The following is a 22,112-nucleotide window of genomic DNA, read 5'->3' on the forward strand; positions in this document are numbered from 1 at the left end:
GAAGTGTTGGCCAGTGAACAGTACACCACCATACATATGGCACTGATATCCATTGGGCATTATTCTAGTAAAAGTAATATATTGATCCTTAGTAGCTTTTTGTTTTTTTTTAAAGATTTTACTTATTTATTTGACAGAGAGAGATCACAAGTAGACAGAGAGGCAGGCAGAGAGAGAGAGAGAGAGAGAGAGGGAAGCAGGCTCCCTGCTGAGCAGAGAGCCCAATGCGGGACTCGATCCCAGGACGCTGAGATCATGACCTGAGCCGAAGGCAGTGGCTTAACCCACTGAGCCACCCAGGCGCCCCCTTTTTTTTTGTTTTTTTTGAAAGACAAATGGTCAACTTGAAACATAACAGAATGAAATAATTAAATAAAATTCTATGACCAGGGTAGGATGTGGATTATATAATTTTCTAACCCTTTTCTCACTGGTCTTGGTTACAGTGGCCTTTTCATAATAATAAGAATTAATCTCTCTCTTAGCTTATGATAGGTAGAATACATCATACTGTATCTTCACAGACTCTGGAGAATAGTAGTATGTTACATGTATATATTTCATTATATGGGAATGTTCACTCAAAAGTGAGTTTTATCTCTGTATCAGAAGAAACATTACTGTGTTGTTAAAGGGGTAACTAGTACACGAAAATTATTTTTTATACTGTTTTCTCCAACTGTAAAGTTCAAAAATACTAAGTTTGGAATTCAGTTGATTTTGCAAACTCTTCAACTTTAGAAAAGTATAATCTAACTTTATTATAATTTAACAGTAACAGATGATGAAGGATAGAGTTTAGCTTATTATGTCTGAATCTCCGGTATATTCATAAGTAGAAGGAAGCTCATACATTGTACAGGGACTGGGCCTTGTAGAAAGAACACTGGAGTTCAGAGGCAGGAGCATTTAGTTCTTGCCCGCCCTCTGAGTACTACCTCTAGTTGCATACGTCATTCAACTCTAGTTCTTCTCTGTTAAGTAAGGAATAAATGGCCCTACAATTTATAATTCTTCCTTCATTCTATTTTGAACTAGATGTTCTACCATTTGATTATGTTTTGTCTTAGGATGGAATTAATGTGTACTTGCTTCATTATTTTTCTCCTTTTCTTCACTTTTTAGCACAGGGACTATGCTTTCCACTTTATTGTGTGTCTGATTTCTACATCAGTAACTGCACACATAAGTACTTGTGATCATAACAAATGTCATTCATATGCCCTGATAAATATTTGAACAAGTAAAAGCACGGTTTTGGGCATTGGAGATACGGCAGTGAACAAAATAGACACAATTCATGTTCTTATGGAGTTTCCATTCTAGCAGGATGGGGGTAGGAGGAGACAGTAAACAAAGAAATAATATAAATTAATAATGTAGATTATTTAAGGTGATAATATGTGCTCTTGAGAAGATTATACCAGGAAGGTGGATAGTGAGTGCTGGAAGTGAGTGTATGGGTGGGGTAAGAGGGTTTGTATTTTTTTGTAGGGCAGCCTAGGAAAGCCTAGGAAAGGGAAAGTTGACCCTTGAGTAAAGACCGGAAGCAGGGGAATGAGCAATCTGGACAGATATTTGGGCAAGCAGTACAGTATCACGAAACAACTCTCAGACTCTTCAGAATTTCTGTGACAATAGGACAACCAAGAGCAGACACGATAGAACAGCACATGCCCAAATTGTGAAAGTGGAAGGAGCTTGGAATTTTTGTTGTTGTTTCTAACTTTCTTTTGTTTAATTTTTAGTTTTGATTCTTTTCTTATTGGAGTATAATTAATATACAATGTTATATTAGTTTCAGATGTACGGTTTAATGACTTGGTAATTCTATACATGACTCAGTGCTCACCATAAGTGAAGTCACCATCTGTCACCAAACAGAGTTATTACCATCCTACTGACTATATTCTCTATGCTGTACTTTTCATCTTTGTTGTCTTATTTATTTTGTCACTGGAAGTTTATACCTAGGAGCTTGGTATTTTTGATGCCTAAGTTGAGATTGAGGTAGGTCACAGGTAGCTCACGTTATGAAAATAGAGTGCCAGGAGCTGTAACTTGGTCTAGGCCCTAGAAGTGGGCTCTTGATGAGTTCCAGAAGAGGGGATCATGCTATTTCTTGGCAAAACGTTAACTTAGAGCCCAGAAACAGTAAGGAAAATAAGAGGACACTTCTGATAATATTATTTGTTGAGTCCCTCTATGACTTTTCTTTTTGGTCAAAGGGTTAATGCAAAGTGAAATCTCATGGTTCTAGGGATTACAGTAAGCACTTCTGGTGGATGAACTGGTGAGCTGCTGGGGAAGTTGTTTGAGATAAAGAAGAGGGGCCTGTGAACTTGAGGTTGTCTAAGTGCAGGTTACCTTATCTCCGTTCATTGGCTCAGATGCTGTCATTTGTAAGACACACTGTTGTTTAATAGGCCACTAATTACGAGGCTCCTGGGTGGCTCAGTGGGTTAAAGCCTCTGCCTTCAGCTCAGGTCATGATCTCAGTTTCCTGGGATCGAGCCCCGCATCAGGCTGTCTGCTCCACAGAGAGCCTGCTTCCTCCTCTCTCTCTGCCTGCCTCTCTGCCTACTTGTGATCTCTGTTGGTCAAATAAATAAAAAAAAATCTTAAAAAAAAAATAGACCACTAATTACAAAAGAAACAGAGGCCTGCCAGTTCGACTGCTGTGCCTTTGTATGATGCATCCTGATTTCAGAGATGTTCATTTGAGGGGAAAAAAGTGGGTTTTAGAAGTGGTGAAATGTGGTAAGCTGTGTGAAGCCATAAAATCATAAGAGTATGAATTTCAACTTTTGGGTGACCAGAACTAAAGATAATCCCTTGAAACTAAGAAATGCATTTCACTTAAACAAAAGGGAAGAAGTACTTTACATTGTAGTTAATACATGACCAGACTTAATAGAAATAATTTATGAAGTTACAGCTGAATTATAAATGAATTTAAGGAAAGTTTAGATGGACATGCAAGTGATTTCCCACAATGGGTTATTAAAGGAAGGTAGGGATGATCAGAGTATCTTTTTATTATTTAAGAGCAGTTATAAGGTTCTGTAAAACAATTTCAGTCGGTGCCAGATTATTTTAACTCAGGATGGAATTTCTAGTCTTATAAATACCTGTTTTGAGAAAAGTGATTTATAAGATGGTGTTTTACTGTTTTTTTCTTTTCCCCCACTGTGCTTTTAGGTGTCTTATATCATTCAAGCTGAAGGAAAAGAGCATATTATTCACTTGGAAAGAAACAAGTAAGAAATTTAATTTACTTTGGCTTTTTGGTTTAAAAAATAGTATGTTTTTAAAGATAGTGTATTTTATTTTATGTATTTTTAAAAAAATATTTTATTTATTTATTTGAGAGAGAGAGAGTGGGAGAGATCATGAGAGGGGAGAAGGTCAGAGGGAGAAGAAGACTCCCCATGGAGCTGGGAGCCTGATGCAGGACTCCATCCTGGGACTTTGGAGTCATGGCCTGAGCCGGAGGCAGTCGCTTAACCAAATGAGCCACCCAGGCACCCAAAGATAGTGTATTTTAAATAGTATGTTTAAATAGTCTTAATAGTCTTTAAATAGTCTTAAAGAAGTCTTTAATAGCTACATCAGTCTGCTTGTGCTGCCATAACAAAATAACGTAGACTTTAAAAAAAAAAGGAAGTTTATTTTTCTTACAGTTCTGGAAACCAGAAGTCCAAGATCAAGGGGCCAACTGGGCTGGTGTCTGGAGAGGGCTCTCCCCTTGAGTTGCAGATGGCCATCTTCTCATGCTGCGCTTACATGGCCTCCTTGTTATGGCGGGGGAGTGGGGCTTAGGGGAAGGAGCAAGCTCTGTGGTGTCTCTTGTAATAGGGACACCAATTCTGTCAGTTCAGGACCTTACTCTTATGACCTTATTTAACCATAATTACTTCCTTAGTAGCTCCATTTCCAAATATAGCCACACTGGCTGTGAGGCTTCAACATATGAATTTTTCTACAGGGGTTGAGCATGGGGAGAGGGGATGGTGACAAATATTTAGGATGCAAGAGTAGTCTCTCACCACTCCCTTTTAATCCCTTCTCCACATTTTGGCGTGTTTTCACCTGATTCCACTTTGGTAATATGTTTTCTTTGCTCCCCCGCTCTTGAAATGCCAAGTTTTTAACCATGCTGAGTCACCCACTTTCCTGTGGTCTCTCTCTCTCCCTTTTCCTTTTTCTTTCTTTCTTTTTAAAAAAGATTTATTTATCTCTTTGAGAGAGAGAGAAAGAGAGAGAAGGTCAGAGAGAGAATCTCAAGCAAGCTCCCCACTGAGCATGCACCCTGATGTGGGACTTGACCTCATGACTCTGAGATCACAGCCTGAGCCGAAACCAAGAGTCAGATGCTTAACTGACTGTGCCACCCAGGCGCGCCCCCCTTCCCTTTTCTTATGTAGCACAACTTCAATATCTTAGTGAAAAATCCTAGAAAAAAATGTCGCCTGATAAGCCCATCTACAGTGAGGTGTGAATGAGGGAGATATAAAGTATTTCTGTCTAAGGACGTGCTGCTCAAAGCATAGTCCTGGAACCTCTCAGCAGCCCTTGAGAATTTGTCAAGTGCAAATTCACTGGACTAACCCTAGAATGAAGCAAACGTTTGGGAGGTGTCATAGCAATTTGTGTTTTAACAAGCTTTCTAGATGTTTTAACAAGCTTTCTAGATGCATTTTGTGCATCCTCAAATTTGATTAAGACTTTTAATCTAGAAGAGGATGTTAATCCAAAGGGTTTGAGTCATCCTAGCAGAAGTTCAGGCAGTGCAACAGATACCGTCCAGCAGACTTTCTGAAGTCTTCTACTGTATTTGATGGACATTAACATTTATTGAACATTTTCTATGTCCCAGGCACTGTATTAGGTACTTTTAGGTATATTATTTATATAATTCTCAAAAAACTCCTGAAGGATCTTGCTTGACTCTAATGCAATGATGTCAATATGTAAGAAAACCCTAATAGGTCCAAATATTTTCTTCTGTTCCTTTCTGTAGGACATGTAAATTAATTAATATGTCAATAAAATAATACAGTTGACCTTTGAACAACATAGGTTTGAACCAATGGGTCGACTTATATGTGGATTCTTTTCGATAAATATATGTACAATACTGTAGATGATTTTCTCTTCCTTATAACCTTATGATTTTCTTTCTTTTTTCTTCCTTTTTTTTTTTGGAGAGTGAGAGACAGGGAGAGAGAGAAAGAGCACTAGCATAGGGTAGGGAGAGGGGCAGAGAAAAAAGGAGAGAGATAGTCTTAAGCAGGTTCCATGCCCAGTATGGGGCCCACTGTGGGGCCTGATCTCCCAACCCTGAGATCATGACCTGAGCTAAAATCCAGAATTGGACGCTCGACCAAGTGAGCCGCCCAGGCACCCCCCTCACTGTCCCTTTTTTCCCTAAGAGAGAGAGAGAGGAGGGGAGGGGCAGAGGGAGAGAGAGAATCTTAAGGTGGTTCCATGCCCCACATGGAGTCTGACTCAGGGCTTAATCTCACAACCCTGAGATCATATCTGAGCTGATCATATCTGACCTGAGCTGATATCAAGAGTGTGACTCTTAACTGACTGAGCCACCCAGGTACCCCCTTATGCTTTTCTTGACAGCATTTTCTTTGGCTTACTTTATTGAAAGAATACAGTGTAAAATACATATAATGTGTAAAATACGTGTTAATTGACCACTTACATTATTGATAAGGCTTCTGGTCAACAGTGGGAGGTTAGTAGTTATGTATTTAGGGAGTAAAATTATATTTGGGTTTTTGACTGCATGGGGTGCATGGGGTGTCAGTGCCCCAAAGTCCTGTGTTGTTTAAGGGTCAACTATAGTTTCTTATGTTTGTATAGTTTTCATCTTATAAAGCATTTTCATAACCTTTATCTCATTTATCATATTGTTATAACAACCTAAATGTTGAGCAGTGTCTGTTGTCCTCATTTTATGCATTAGGAATATCAAGGTTGAGGGAAATTCCTTGACTTGCTCAAACGTAGTTTGTAAGGGTTTAAGCTGGGGTACAAGTCCACGTCATTTGACCAGAAGTCTGGTGATCTACATATGTATGTTATGTTTGCTCTCTATTACTATGCTTCTTGATTTGGTGGCAAATGGTACTTTTCCAGGCATTTGTAAGAGTTGTTAGGCCTTTGAGTATCTTTGAAAGGTGGTCATCAAAGCTAGTGATCACTAATGAAAAACACAGTAGATAGTCTATAATAGAATGGCTCAGATGCATTCTTTGTAGTAACAGGGAAATTATGAAATTCAATGAAGGAGTGACTGTGTTCTAGTAAATGCATATTTTTTCCTTCCATTGCCTCTAGAATAGCGGTCTTAACTCTTTTTAGGTCTCAGATCCCTTAAGAATTTGGTTAAGGCCATGAACCCTTCTTGTGGAGGAGGGTACGTAATCACTTACATGGAGTATTTGGCAGGAACTAGGGGTTATGGGAAAGAAGAGATCACATCTTTTTGTGCGGGTGCTGCAAGATTTAAAAATGAAATGGAAGGGTAAGTTAAATATGTCACTTTTATTATTGATAAGGGCTGGGGTGGAGGATTTAGCTTAGAATGAAAGCCTGGTGGGCCTACTAATCCTGAACCCCAGCATCAGGCAGAGGGGCCTTTAGGTAGCACATTTATGTCAGTGCTACCTAGTGGCTACTCTCCTTCTGGAGAAGCAGAGCAGAATTTGCTCTCTCTGGGTAGGCAGTGACTTCAGATCGAAGCAAACTATCTCCAGTTTATTCTTTCCAGATTCACCACTAGATGGAGGGTGTGTGTGTGTGTGTGTGTGTGTGAGAGAGAGAGAGAGAGAGAGAGAGAGAGAGTGTGCGTATGTGTTGGGGAGAGGGAGGAGAGGAGGCACTGCACTGATAAACAGGGTTGAGTAAGCAAAAGGACTGAAGATGCCTCAGGCTACTCTCAGGCTCACTCCAGGAGGTTTTAATAAAGGTGAATGATAAGGTGCTTCAGGACAAAGAAAGTGCAGATAATCATCAAGGGGATTGAAAACTTTATGTACATCCCAGATGTGCTTTGTCTCTAGATTACAAACCTGTGAGATAAGTGTGTGGCGTCTTACTTTCAGGGGATTACTCAAGGGGTCTTTCATACTACCCTGGTCAGGTAGCCAAAAACAGGCCACGTAACTGATTAAAATGCCTGCGAACCATCAATCTCTCTATCTTTAAACAGTATAGGCAAGCTGAGCCTGGCTGCCTCCGGGGGAGTTGGGAACTTTAAATGGCACACTGTAAATCACTAGCTAGCTCAGTGCCTTCCTGACATGTCCATAAGCCCTGGAGATAGGCATGGTGCTGCTCTGGTTCTGCTCTGGTTCTCCTCCACTGTGAAATCCTTTTGAAATGGTCCCAACACTTAGTGTAATGGTCCTGAATGAAGTCTGTCTCACTGTCTTTAAAGGTGTCATTGGATATTTTTTTTTCTTTGACAGTCATTGTGCCATGACTCAGATAGGAGCAGATTCATCATTGGACCCCCGGATCTCTCACCCAGGGCCCTAAGTATGCACCTTTGAAGGCTTTGTCTGCATTCCTGGCTGATTGACGGGGCTCCATTGGTGAGTCTGACTCCTGAACTGTTGAATCAGACAAACGTCTATTGACGCTGGTAAAGACAGATTTTGGTTTTTAAGATATTGATTATACTCTTTGAAGCTGGGTTAGAGTCCCAGGCTTTTTTTTTGCAAGGCACCTGCTGGGCTGGAAGGTCTTCCTTGTTCCTTGTTCTGAGTGGGGATCATTCCCTGACTCCCTGGGCTGGAAGCTTCTTACTCCTGGCTCTCTCCGAGTTCTCTTTTCTCTGTTGCATCCCGCTTCTCCCCGGGGAACTTCTCAGTCAACTGAAACCCCTTTTCTCAAACTCTTACTGATTTTCTGCTGGGCCTGCTTACTTTCTTATTGGCATGATTTTGGTGAGGGTAATTTGGAACTTTATTGTCCTCTTTGGGAAACTTGAGATCTCTCCAACCTCAATACTCCCTGTACCTCTCCCTTCCTGCTGCCTCTGCTCCTCCTTCCTCCTCTTACCACCTTCAGTCCTCCCTCTAGTTTCTTTGAATCCTTTGCGATGTACGTCTTTGAGCCCCTGCCATCTCCATCTCTTTGTCCACCCTCGTTGACTTTTCCCTTCCCACTTCAGCCTTCAGCTCTCTGTAGCCCCTGGAATTGTAGACGCCTTAACCTCCATTGGGCCCTCTCAATTGTTGCCCCTGACAGCAACTCTCTGAGACTCAGAAGAGGGAAAAAACCCCCACTATTTGGAAATAGAGTTGGACAGTTTATCCACTTATGGACTTTGGAAATGTCCAGACAGCACTTGGATATCTTTTCAGTCAGTCATCTAAAATTTAGTCTGTTGCCTTCATAAGATTACATATCACAGTAAAAAAAATCTTAAAAGTTTCCACAGTCATTGGTAACAAGTCACCTTAACTTGGTCCATTTGCCACACACACAATTCGGGTGAAAATACAAAGGGGAGATAAACCAGTGAGACTGCATTACTGTTTTTCTGACTCATGGCTAAAATTTTGGAACGGAAGCTATAAGATCTGTATTTGTGTATGTCTGTATGTTTATATCTGTTTATATATATGTGTACTATAGATGTGTTGTAGTTTCCTACCTTTGGATGGAGTTATCAGATTAATTTATAAAATCCCTTAAAGGAGAGGTGCCTGGGTGGCTCAGTTGGTTAGGTGTTTGACTGATGATTTTGGTGATCAGGTCATGATATCGTCGGTGGTGAGATGAAGCCCTGTGTGGAGCTCTGCACTCAGTAGGGAGTCTGCTTGAGGTTCTCTCCCTCTGCCCCACCCCCCACTTTTGATGTCTGCGCATGCTCTCTCTCTCAAATAAATAAATATATCTTTAAAAAAAAAATCAAATCCCTTAAAGGAGTTCTGTTCAGATTGGCTTTGGCTAATGAACACTTATATAAATTTTCTTAAAACTCAGAAATACAGAAACTAACCCAAGTCTTTTTTTTTTTTTTTTTGAAGTTTGCATGATTTGGGAAAATCTTTCATAAATAAAGCTAACTTTAAAATTATTGATAAAATTATTGATAAACTGACAACATCAGAGTTGTCAGCATTAAATATGTAATGGAGATACAAAGTTTTTTCCTACCTATGTTTACCAGCCAAACAAACTTGTTATTTCTGCTAGATGTTTAAGATTTTAAACTATAAACCTAACCTAAAAACAAAATGTATAATAAAAAGGAATTGCTTAGTGTGTGTCAAGCACAGCAGTTAAAAAAGACAAAGAAGAAAGAATCAGATGAATAACTTTGTAGGTTCTTTAGCTTGTTTGCATGTGTTTTTTTTTTTTTTTTGATACTTGACTTGTCAACAGGAAAAAATAACTTAAGATGATGATGGCTAGCTTTGTTTAGTTAATGTCTTATGAAATTTTCATGAGTAATTCAAACATAATTGTTAAATTCAAGTAAACCAAATAGGTATAAATGGGATAAAAGTTTATAAATGAACTTCTCAATGATCATTCTGTTTTATAATAGGTCTCCTTAAAAATAGTTTTAAAAAGCTTTTCGTAACTAGCTGTTCAAGCTGTACAAAGTTAAGTTAATCATGGATATTTTTTGGCTGTCTAGATCTCATTTCCAAATTAGAGAAAATATTGAAACATTAATTGATGAACATTAATTTTATTCACTTTTGGCATCTCATTTTTAATATGGTATAGAAAAGCTAAGTATACTTGAATCTGTGAATGAACGTGATAAAGTTGTGCTATGAATAAGACACATGTCTCTAGGAATTATGAAATGATAATACTCTTAAACTTGCTACAGTATGATAGTATGTGAGTTTGCAGTTGTCCACTTCCTACTTTTCACTGAAAATTTGAGTTTCTGATGGTTAAAAATGTAGTCAGTATATGCAAATGAAACTACCAGGAATAATAAGGGTAAAGAAAAATAAATTTATAAAAAGGGAAGTAATATGTATTTTTGATAAGGGAAGGTATGAAGGACAAGTTTTTGTTAAGGGGAAAAGAGCAATTTTTGTAAAGTAGGACTGGTTGTTTCAGAATGCTAAAGAAGAAAAGAGTAGGATGAAAACTGAATGTTTATAAGAAAAATTTCTTACAAGATTTGAGGAAAAGAAACCTTGGAAAAGGAATCTGTAGCTGCCCAAGATTGGATGGATTTATTTGTAGGGTTTTTATATATTTATTTATCTTAATTTTTAAAAAAATTGCATTAGTATTAATAGCACACTGATGTGAAACCATTATTTGGTTTTCTCTCTGTGTTAAAACAACAAAGTTTTTTTAGATTATTTGTTTGCTCTTATTTAGAAATTGTAAAAAAATGTTGTTTTTCTTTACCTTTTAAGTAATATGCCTGGGAAAACAAGATTTTGTGTTTTAAAACAATTTCTTGTGTTTCATATTATGTCAATCAGGTCTTTGATTGAAAACCAGGTGTTCTTGATAGTAAGAGGCTAAGAATTTTTGTAACTAGGTAGTTTTCTGTATTTGCCTTTGAGATCTTTGAATTGTGACTTCGGTTAAATGGATAACTAAGGATTGTTTCCCAGTGACCTGTGATCCTGTTTAGTCAGATGGTCGGACCTTCAGACCTTTGTGACAGCTTCTCCAAGCTCTAAGAAGAGTTGTTTTGTCAACCATAAGAAGAGTCTTTTTGACCTCAGATTAACTTTGAGATGTCCTAGATGATCCCTGGAAAATCTCATTGTTTTTGTCTCTCTCCTTATAAAAAGAGACACTGTTTGAAACTATTAGAGACTCTTAATCTCACAAAACAAACTGAGGGTGGCCAGGGGGAGGGGTGTAGGGAGAAGGTGGCTGGGTTATGGACTTTGGGGAGGGTATGTGCTATGGTGAGTGCTTTGAAGTGTCTAAGCCTGACGATTCACAGACTTGTACCCCCGGGGCTAATAATACATTACATGTTAATAAAAAATTAAAAAATTTAAAAAAAGGGACATGTTCAATTTGGCTTATTTAATATATTAAATTACTTGGGAAGCATTGTCAAATAAGTGATGATTTTACATACAATACAGGTATGTGTTGTATTGGCTTATAGAAATTGTATGATGTTCACAGAAATTTGCCAATACCTTTATTGTTGAGTTATCATCTTAAATTGGGTGGCACAGAAGTAACAAAATGTCCTTGTCAATAGCATTGTGGTGAACTCTCATCAGGTCTTTAACCTGAACAATTTTGTCACTCACAGAAAGTAACAATATTACTGTGATTCTTCTCTAGAAGTGTTTATAACTGTGTAAGAATTTCCAGAGTTTGTATGCAAGCAATGAATCTTGGAACACTACATCAAAAACTAATGACGTACTGTATGGTGACTGACATAATATAAAAAAAAAAAGAATTTCCTGAATTAATGAAGAAACAGATGGATTCATAAAAACTACTAACCCAGAATTAAGTACAGCAAGACTTAATTACATGGGCCTGAATGAACTGATGAAGATGATTATAATTTTTTTTTGGTAACTTTTTGTTTGAAACATTGCTGGTTCTTTAATTTTTTTTTTCTTTCCAAATTTAAGGAAGACCTTTTCTCTTTTCTTAAGCTAAGTGTAACTTACAGCAATTTGTAATTTATACCCTTGTAAACAGAGCTGAAGCACGGATCTTTCCTTCCTACCTGAGCTCTCTAGAAATTGAAAGCTCTTAGAGAATATTCTTATTTTCATGGCAGTATAGTTATTTATATAAGTTATGGCGAATCTGTTCTCCTTGTACCAGAATACAATTGGAAACCTTAGTTATATCACCAAGGTTTTGTCTGGAATGTCTTATTTGAGAATGATATGCTTTAGATCAGATATGACTAGACAGCTTTAAGGAACTAAGGCTGACTTTAGGGAGCCAATGTTAATAAACCACACCCCTTGGAAAAACCAGCCTCTATCTGGCTTACAGGGTTTCCTGCCTTAAATGTGAATAAGGAAGGTCATTTCTGGCAGGTCCAGGAACCTCAAGGTATTTTGAGAACCCTGAGAAGAGAGGAATTCTCCTGTATCTTTAAGTACCACTGGCCAAAAAAAAAAAAAAAAAAAAAAAAAAATCTGATGGTGAGTTCTTCATGTGGCTTCCCAGCCCTTAGAGGCTTTTAAAAGTCCAATCTAAGTTTCCTTTTGAAGTGTCCCAGTAAATCAAACTCAAACAAGGGCCTCTGCAGTCAGTCAGTATTTTTACTAGGCTTATGTAAATAATCAGACTAAGTTTAGACTAGATTTACTTTGCAAACAGATTAGTCTTACTTTGATTATCTTTGACAGAAATGAGGGTGACTGTAGAGAGAAATTGTTTTTCGTCGCAATAGAAAGCTGCAGTATACCCTTGCTGGCTCATCTTGCTTTTTTTTTTTTTTTTTTTTTTTTTAAATAAAGATTTATTTATTTATTTATTTTAGAGAGAGGTAGAGTGAGCATGTGTGAGCAGGGGAGGGGCAGAGGGAAAGAGAGAATCTCAAGCAGACTCTGCCCTGAGTGTGGAGCCAGGCGTGGGGCTTGATCTCCCAACCCTGAGATCACAACCTGAGCTGAAACCAAGAGTCAGAGGCCCAACCGACTGAGCCACCCAGGTGCCCCTCTTTTTGCCAGTTTTTACCAAATTCTGAAATCTTCTGGTTTCCTCCAATAGCTGGCTACAACTCTCCAAATTAACATTTCCAATTTTTCTCCCTTCTGATTTGGAATCATTGAGATTAAGACTGCCCTTTTCATGAAGCTCTGCAAGTCATAGCTGGACAAATTCCCGTAAACCCCCCCCTCTCCCCCACAATTTTTTTTTTGCCACAGCAGACATGTATGGGCAACCTTCCTGTCTCCTGCTGTATGGCCCATTCAGAAAGTTCAGCAGAATGCCTGATGCCATCACCGGAGACATTCAGACTGCCATCCAGGAACTTGTCAGATGGCCAATGCCATCCTCTACCATGCTTCAAGAACTTCAAATCCAAAAACTCTGACCGCTGCCCATTGGACTTAGAAACTGGGTTTCTAACTATTAGTCTTTGTTTTTCTTTTATTTTCATAGCAACTGTCCTCATTAAATGTCTGACTGCTAGCAGCATCCAGCAAATGTCCTTTACTACCAACTTCCAGTAGATGATTCAGCTGATCCTTAATGAACAAAAGGCATCCAGCCAGAAAAAGGGATTTTTATTGTTGAGAGGAAAGACGGTTGTCTCTTCTTGAACAAGAGGGAGACTGACAAACAGCCTTTGCCTGACCAAACTTCAGTCAGGCTGTTGAACCTTCTTCTAGGTGTATTGGTGCACTTCCCTGTAAAGTCTGGTTTTATTAAGAACTCCTCCCTGCCTACCCCATTTCTGATCCCTCTGACCCTGTAGTCACATTTCTCATCCTTATGACCCTCCAGGTGGTTTGCGTTCACTCTGGCCTGTCTTCATGAGATTCTGTTAGGTTCGTTTAGCTACACCGCCTCTCAATGCTGATATTTCCAGTTAGTAATGTTCTGTCCACTGATCCCCGATACCCTGACTCTTGGCTATAAATTCCCAGTTGCCCATGCCCAACTTCTCTGGAGTTGATCCGTGGTACTCCCTCCCTGTAAAATACTATTGCAGTGGTTCCTCTACCTGTCACAGTGGAGGCAAATGAAGTCTGCCTTACCATCTTTAACAGGTGCACCAAATAGTTTTTTCTTTAATAAAGATGACTCTGTCTTTACATGTATGGTTTACAGTACTGAGTTCCTTTAACATGCAAGGGGGCTTCAGGAATCCATAGTAATTGTTTCCTCCAACTGACACAGATTTTGCCTCTATACTTACCAGGCTAAAGTAGTGAGTGCTTCTTGTTTATATAGGACTTTTAGGAAAGAGTAAAAACACTTACTGTTTCTTCTGGAAATATGATGTGCTGTATAACCTTATTTGTCCCTTTCTTATGTGATGTATCAGAAAAATTAAAAGACATTACCTGTGTTTTTTACAACCAGAGTTTTATGACCAGTAGAACAAATTGTACAGCCCTGCATTCTTTATGAGGAAGCAATGCACACGATTTTAGATTTAAGTCTATTTTATGAGCTTTTTGTTTTATAGTAGCTCCCTCTTTAAAATAATAATTTGTCAGGTAAAAGTTTTTATTCCTACTTATCTCTTCTAGGAGTGCTGCCTTATGAGTTGTGTTCTTAGTTGTATATAGATTAAAATTATTTTAAATGATGTGTCTTATTCCTCTTCCAGTGATCTTTTGCCCCAAGATTTTGTAGTTTATACCTACAATAAGGAAGGGGCTCTGATCTCTGACCATCCTGATGTACAGGTAATATATTTTCCTCTTGATCTTATAGCAAATTTAAAATAATTATAATTTTAAAATGAGTTCTGTTCACATATGCAAGACTGTATATTGCAGTCACCAAGGGCCATTCTTGACATTATAATACATGGACTTGTCCCGGGAAGGGGGTGGGTGGGGGGATGCCTTTACATGGACTAGACTGTAGTTTACAGTTCTACAGGTAATCGGTAGTCAGGTGTTTTTTTTTTTTTTTTTTTTTAAGTTCGGGAAAAGAATCTCCTATTTAATGGTAATCCTTATTGCTTATGAAGGGGGAATGTTTGCTATATTGTAACGTATATTTAAAAATTTTTATTTGCTGAAAGTATTTCTGAAAGCACATCTTACTTCCTTATTAAACCATTTAACTTGCCATTAGTTCTTAGTAGAGAACAAACATTTGTATGTCCTAAGATTTTACTAAAAACCGTTCTTTTCTCAAGAAATGTGGCCCACATTGCATCAGAGAACAGAGTATTCCTGAGGACAGAGCTGGCCGGGAATACTTGAGATGATTGGCAGCTGCTGAATTCGGCTTTATGTGTTATTAAATTAGAGCATAGACATTTCTAGTGTCATTTGGGAAGAGGGTTCTGTAGTCCTTTTTGGCAGTTAGGTATTCTGTATTTTTTTCTTCTGGATTAGTGCCCAGGAGAAGTCTTTGTTTTGATTAAATGTGTTATTTTTTTCCTGAGCTTTGTAATGTTTGGCTAGGTTGAATTATTCATGTCAGTTCTGCACCTTTGCAGCACTCTTCCAATAAATAGAAGGCAAACCTTTATTTTAGATTAATTACTAGTGCTTAAAGAAATCAGGATACGCTGACAGACTTAATTCTTTTCTGGTTCATTTTCTGATTCTTTTTAGTGTCTTATTTGTCCATTGTTTAACAGCAAACTAGTAGAGCAGCTTCAACTTATATGATAGCATAAACCAGATCACAAATAACCAACCCATGCATTTGTTCATCTACCCATTCAATTATTTATCCGGAGATTACTGTGCCGTGAAGCCAAAGGCCACATAATTTAAGCCACTTGACAAAAGCGGTGATTGTAAAGATTTTTTTTTTTTTTTTTTTGCCCCTTGGGAGAAGTTTCTTGGTGGAGGTTTTGGAGATATACTTTGTTTGGACTTAATCATGGGTCTGCCATTTATTTGCTGGTCATGTTACTTTAACTTGTCTGTACCTTACTATCTGCACCTTAAAGTGGGAATAATAATTACAACTTCAAGGAGTTACTTGAAGGCTTAAGTGAGTTAATCCCGTTTTTTTTCTTTTTTAAGATTTTATTTATTTATTTGGCAGAGAGAGATCACAAGTAGGCAGAGAGGCAGGCAGAGAGAGAGAGAGAGAGAGAGAGAGAGAGAGAGAGAGAGTAGCAGGCTCCCCGCTGAGCAGAGAGCCTGACACAGGGCTTGATCCCAGGACCCCGAGACCACTACCTGAACCAAAGGCAGAGGATCAACCCACTGAGCCACCGAGGCGCCTCGAGTTAATACCTTTTTTAAAAATTGAAACGTAGTTGACATACAGTATTATATTTGTTTTAGGTGTACAACATAGTGATTCAATGGTTATATACATTGTGATGGGACAAATCTAGCTCCCATCTGTCACCATATGTAACATTGTATGTTACATATGTAACATTGTTATATGTTATTAATTCTGTTCCTTATGCTGTACTTTGTATCTTCATTAAATGAGTTAATACTTGTAAGATACTTGGAACAGATAGCCTGACCATTTTTAACTCAATAAATATTGTTATTTGTTGTTATTAAAAAAATACATACTTAAAACTGTTAAAAATAGGTTTCAGTCATAGAAATTTATGCACCTGTTATCTTCCAAGTAGTATTATGGGATTATGGGTGATTGAAAAATATAAACTGAGACAGATGAAGTCTTTTACTTACTTCTTGGTTATTAAATATTGTTCAGATAGATAAAAGCATGTCTATAGACTTGAGATACCAATTAAAACTTTGGTACTGGGACTTTCTGACATATGGCTATATTGCCAGATATCATAGTGACATTACTTTTGTTTATAAAATACAGTTAAATTACACTGAAAATTTAAATGCTTTCCCTTATGATCTATTATTTAAGATGAAAGTAATTCATAAAGCCATTAGGTGTCTTTTATCACCAGTGTCTTTCACAAAGGCCATTTTTCACAAAAAACCTAAGCTCTAATAATCACATTATACAAGTTGTTGTGTAAAATAAAACTCCAAATTACTATGTGTTAGAACTTTGGGGTACCTTGCAAATGCATCAACCATTGTCTCAACTAATTTTCCTAATTAATTTATACTCTTTGATCTGAAAAATATATTGACTGGCCAGGCTTGCTGGGCTGTGGCTGGGCATTTTTCTGTCAGAGTTCTGTATATTTCTCTCTCTAGTTGAGTTTTTTGCTTATAGTTTGCATGTTTCCAAAATTGTGGCATTTGCACCTTTACTGTTATCACACAGTTTAAATTAGATGTTTTATAAACTTATGAAATATGATTCATTGTATTTATTTATTTTTAGTTTAATTAATTAGTTAATTTTTAAGATTATATATATTTATTTGACAGACAGAGATCACAAGTAGGCAGAGAGGCAGGCAGAGAGAGGGGAGGGGAAGCAGTCTCTCTGCTGAGCAGAGAGCCCGATGCGTGCTCAATCCTAGGACCCTGGGATCATGACCTGAGCCGAAGGCAGAGGCTTTAACCCACTGAGCCACCCAGGTGCCCCTGATTCCTTGATTTTTAAAAGTGCATTGAAGGCTTTGGAAAGATTAAATAAACCCAAGTCATTTAAAAAATACCATCGGGTTGATAGATTGAGTGACCAAGTGCTGGATTTCAGTCATGTCAAATAAGAGAGCTTCTACTATCACTGAAACTAGAAACATTTAATATTGGACTGCCATGAGTTAGAAGTATTATTATATCATCAGTGCTACCTCATTGGTAATAGTAGAAGGTCTTTATTTTCCTCTAGTGAGAATAAGGCAATATCAAAACTAGACTTAAAGACAAAGGACTGGGAAAGAAAAACATGAGTGGTTGTGAACTGCCCCACACTAGAAAAAGTTGTAAAATATTGAAATTGAGCCTGTATTTTTAGCATAGAATTGTTTGTTTATTTTCTTATTTAAATTTTCACCACTTTAGACTTAGAGGAAATGTTGCATGAATAATATAAAACATTCATGCATCTCCTTCACCTACATTTTATTTCATTTGCTTTATTCTACTTTTTTTTTTTTTCTGAACCTTTTAGAGTACATTGCAGACATGGTATCCCTTTGTCAAAAAAACAAGGAATTCTTTTATGTAACCAAGTATAATTTTCAAAATTAGGAAGTTAACATTGAAGCAATACTATTATCTAATTTACAGATCTTATTGATACATATTTTGTGGGTCCACCATCCCAGTAATGTACTTTATGCATAGCAAGAGAAAATCCAAGTTCATGTGTTGCGTTCAGTGGTCATGTCTCTGTAGTCGCCTTTAATTTGGAAATCCTTTCTCTTTCCTTGTATTTCATGTGGCACTGGCATTTTTGAGAAGCATGGGCAAACTTTTGTAGAATGTCCTGCAATTTGAGATTGATGTTTGCTCATGATCAGATTCAGGTTATGCACTTTTGGCAGGAATATCACCAGAGTGATACCGAGTGGTCCTCAGTGTATCCTGTCAAGAAGCATGTACTGTGGTTAGTGTTGTTGCTGATCATGTTAACTTTGATCATTTAGTTAAGGAATTTTCTGCCAGGTTTCTCCTTCTGTACAGTTAATTTTTTTCCTTCTTAATGAATATTATGGTTAGACATTTTGAGGCTAATATAAACATCCTGTTACTTCTTAAATTTTTACCCACTACTGGTAGTATTTAGTATTTGTTTGAATTAATGGTTATTATGATGGTGGTTAAAATGGTGATTTCCTAATTTCATTAGTGATTCTCTGTGTGTTAGTGCTTTCTGCAAGGAAAAGTTTTCCTTTCTTAATTATTTGTGTCAGTGTAGACTCATGGATTCTTACTTTTTTATGAGTGAGATTGAAAATCTTCATATATGTGAGGTATTTTTATGTTTTTTTGTGAATTGCCTATTCATGTCTTTTGCCCTGTTTTCCACTTTTTTATTTTTGTTGTTCTTCCTCTAAGAAATGTTTTTTTTTAAATTGAGGTATAATCGATATATGTTGTACTGCATTAGTTTCAGGTATACATCATAATGATTTGATATTTGTATATGTTGTGAAATGATTGCCACTGTAAATCTTATTATCTGTTATACATAGTTAAAGTGGTTTTTTTTGTGCGAGTGTGAGAAGAACTTTTTAATTTTTATTTAAAAAAAAAGATTCTATTTATCAGAGAGAGACAACGAGTGCGCACAAGCTGGCACAGTGGCAGGCAGAGGCAGAGAGAGAGAAGCAGGCTCCCCACTGAGCAGGGAAGCCCAATGTGGGGCTCGATCCCAGGACCCTGGGATCATGACCTGAGCTGAAGGCAGTGGCTTAACCAACTGAGTCACCCAGATGTCCCTGATAAGAACTTTTAAGATTAATTTTTTAGCAACTTTCATATATGCAGTAGAGCATTATTAACTATAGTTGCTATGCTGTCTTTAATCTAATTTTGTGTTAATTTTTATGTATGGTGTAAGAAAGTGGTCTAGTTTCATTCTTTTCTGTCCAATTTTTTCAATACAGTTTATTGAAGAAACTGGTAGATTCTTGGCTCCTTTGTCAGAAATTAATTGACCATATAGGTGTGGGTTTACTTCTGGGCTTTCTGTTATGTTCCGTTGATCTGTGTGTCTGTTTTCATGCCAACACCATACTGTTTTTTTTTTTTTTTTAAAGATTTTATTTATTTGAGAGAGAGAGAGAGAGCATGAAAGGGGTGAGGGACAGAGGGAGAAGCCAGCTCCCTGATGAGCAGAGGGCCTCATGTGGGACTTGATCCTGGGACTCTAGGATCATGACCGGAGCCGAAGGCAGTTGCTTAACCAACTGAGCCACCCAGGTGCCCAACACCATACTGTTTTGATTGCCATAGCTTTGTAATGTAGTTTGAAATCAGGGAGCATTATGCCTCTAGCTTTCTTTTTTTTCTTTCTCAAGAAGAGAAAGAAGTATCTTTATTCCATGTGATGTTTTTTGTGGTTCCAGACAAATTTTAGGTTTTTGTTCCATTTCTGTAAAAAATGCCCTTGGAATTTTAATAGGAATTGCATTGAATCTGTAGATTGCTTTGGTTAGTCTAGACATTTTAACATTTGTTCTTCTAATCTATGATCATGGATTATCTTTCTGCTTATTTGTATCTTCTTCAATTTCTTTCATTAATGTCTTACCAATTTCTGTGTATAGATCTTTCTGCCTTGGTTAAATTTATATCTAGGTATTTTACTCTTTTTGATGCAATTGTAAATGGGATTGTTTTCTTAATTTTTCCTTTTGCTACTTCATTATCAGTGTATATAACGTAACAGATTTCTATATATTGATTTTGTTTCCTGCAACTTTACTGAATTCATCTATTAGTTCTAACAGTTTTTTGGTGGAGTCTTTAGGGTTTTCTATATATAATATTATGTCATCTGCAAATAGTGACAGTTTTACTTCTTCCTCTCCTCTGTTGAGTTTTTAATCTTTCCCCTTGGATATTCAAGAGTTCTTTATAGTTAGGAATATTAGTCTTGTATCTGTGATATAACTTACAGATATTTTTTTTCCCAATCTGTGTATTGTGTTTAATTTAGTTTTTTTAAAATTTTTATTTATTTTTTAAAATTTCTTTTCAGTGTTCCAGAATTCATTGTTTACGCACCACACCCAGTGCTCCATGCAATATGTGCCCTCCATAATACCCACCACTAGGTTCTCCCAACCTCCCTGATTTTGTTTTTTGATGTTTTTTTTTCACATAGAAGTTTGAAAAATTTCTTATGTAGTAAAAATTATCATTTTTTCCCTTCTATTGCATATATATTTTGAGTGATAGTTAGCCTTTCTCTACACCCAGGTTAAAGAGAATGTCACCCATATTTTCTTTTAGTTCTTGTGTAGTTTTTATTTTTTATGTTTAGATTCTTGATTTATTTAGATTTTATTCTTATGTGTGGTGAGTGAGGTATGGATCTAATTTATATTTTTCCAAATGTCTAACCAGTGGTCTGAGCACCATTTATTATAAAAATCCTTGCCCAAGTTCCATATGTACTTTGGGCTATTTCAGGTCCCCCAGATTTTGTTCCACTGGTGGTTCTCTAATTCACTACTGGTACCATATTATTTTAATTTTTAAGGCCTTGTGATATGTCTTAATGTGTGGTAGGGCTAGTCTCCCCAACAACCCCCTTCCCCGTGACCTTGGGATCATGACCATGTTTTAGTGGTTTGAGACTGTTTTTTTTTTTTTTTTTTAAAGATTTTATTTATTTATCTGACAGAGATCACAGGTAGGCAGAGAGAGGAAGGGAAGCAGGCTTCCTGCTGAGCAGAGAGCCTGATGTGGGGCTTGATCCCAGGACCCTGGGATCATGACCTGAGCCGAAGGCAGAGGCTTTAACCCACTGAGCCACCCAGGCGCCCCCTTGAGACTGTTTTAAGAGGAGAAAATCTCATCGTGTAGTAAAAGAAATGTGGTATTAGTGATAATATGCTTGTACTTCCAATGGTCAATTTGTTGTTGAAAATTAAGGATAAAGCCTCTTTTTATTTTTTAAGATGGCTAAATGTAAAGCTAGTAATAATATGATTAATATAAATATAAGAAGAAAAGAAAATCATGTGATCAATATTACTTTCTTGCCACATACTCACTTTTCTTCCTCCTTGGCATCATTAGCTTGTCACAAGGTCCCCTTCTGTGTTAGGTATCAATTGGCTGCTGTTGCTTCCTGGATTGACTGTGATCTAAGATATTAAACATGACATAATGCTGTCTTGTTCTGCTGCTAAGCTTAAAGGCTATTGGAGTAGAGCTGTTTGTACTTAGTATCCTCTGGAATTCTGCCTAAACATTTGTATGCTTATAGGGAGGTAGTAGTCCAAAGAATGCCATGATATAAGATGTCAGTGATAAAAAGAATTGTTAGTTTATTGACCTTAAATAATTTTGTTAGCTCTGTAATTTCTATGATGAATTATAGCCATGTAACAGTATTTGAAGATAATACAGTTTTTATCATTTAGAATCATTGTCATTATCGGGGCTATGTGGAGGGAGTTTACAATTCATCCATTGCTCTTAGCGACTGTTTCGGACTCAGGTAAGGAATTTTCTGTGTCATTTTTTTTTTTCTTTTATTTCCTCACCTTTTACCTGTCTCTGTTTCTAAATCAAGTCATTTGGAGGGACTTAACAAAATTAGATTTTACTTTGGTATTGTGGAAGGTCTTTAGAGATATGTATCAGGTATTATTCTTGATGTGTTTATTTAAGAAAACACTACAGTTGGGGCGCCTGGGTGGCTCAGTGGGTTAAGGCCTCTGCCTTCAGCTCAGGTCCTGATCCCAGGGTCCTGGGATCGAGCCCCGAATCGGGCTCTCTGCTCAGCGGGGAGCCTGCTTCCTCCTCTCTCTCTGCCTGCCTCTCTGCCTACTTGTGGTCTCTGTCTGTCAAATAAATAAATAAAATCTTAAAAAAAAAAAAGAAAACACTACAGTTGATGAGTTTCAGTATCTAAAGAGA

General features: G+C 37.3%; 1 protein-coding gene across 1 annotated transcript in view; it reads left to right on the forward strand.

The window, feature by feature from the left end:
- Window positions 1-22,112, forward strand: part of ADAM9 (ADAM metallopeptidase domain 9) — a 153,996-nt gene that overhangs the window by 9,733 nt on the left and 122,151 nt on the right. The window contains exons 3-5 of the mRNA XM_047717147.1: window positions 3,202-3,260; window positions 14,300-14,378; window positions 21,614-21,690. Of these exons, the coding sequence (XP_047573103.1) occupies window positions 3,202-3,260; window positions 14,300-14,378; window positions 21,614-21,690 (215 nt within the window). The remainder of the gene's footprint in view (window positions 1-3,201; window positions 3,261-14,299; window positions 14,379-21,613; window positions 21,691-22,112) is intronic.

Source organism: Lutra lutra, chromosome 2, assembly GCF_902655055.1.
Source record: "Lutra lutra chromosome 2, mLutLut1.2, whole genome shotgun sequence".
Taxonomy (NCBI): domain Eukaryota; kingdom Metazoa; phylum Chordata; class Mammalia; order Carnivora; family Mustelidae; genus Lutra; species Lutra lutra.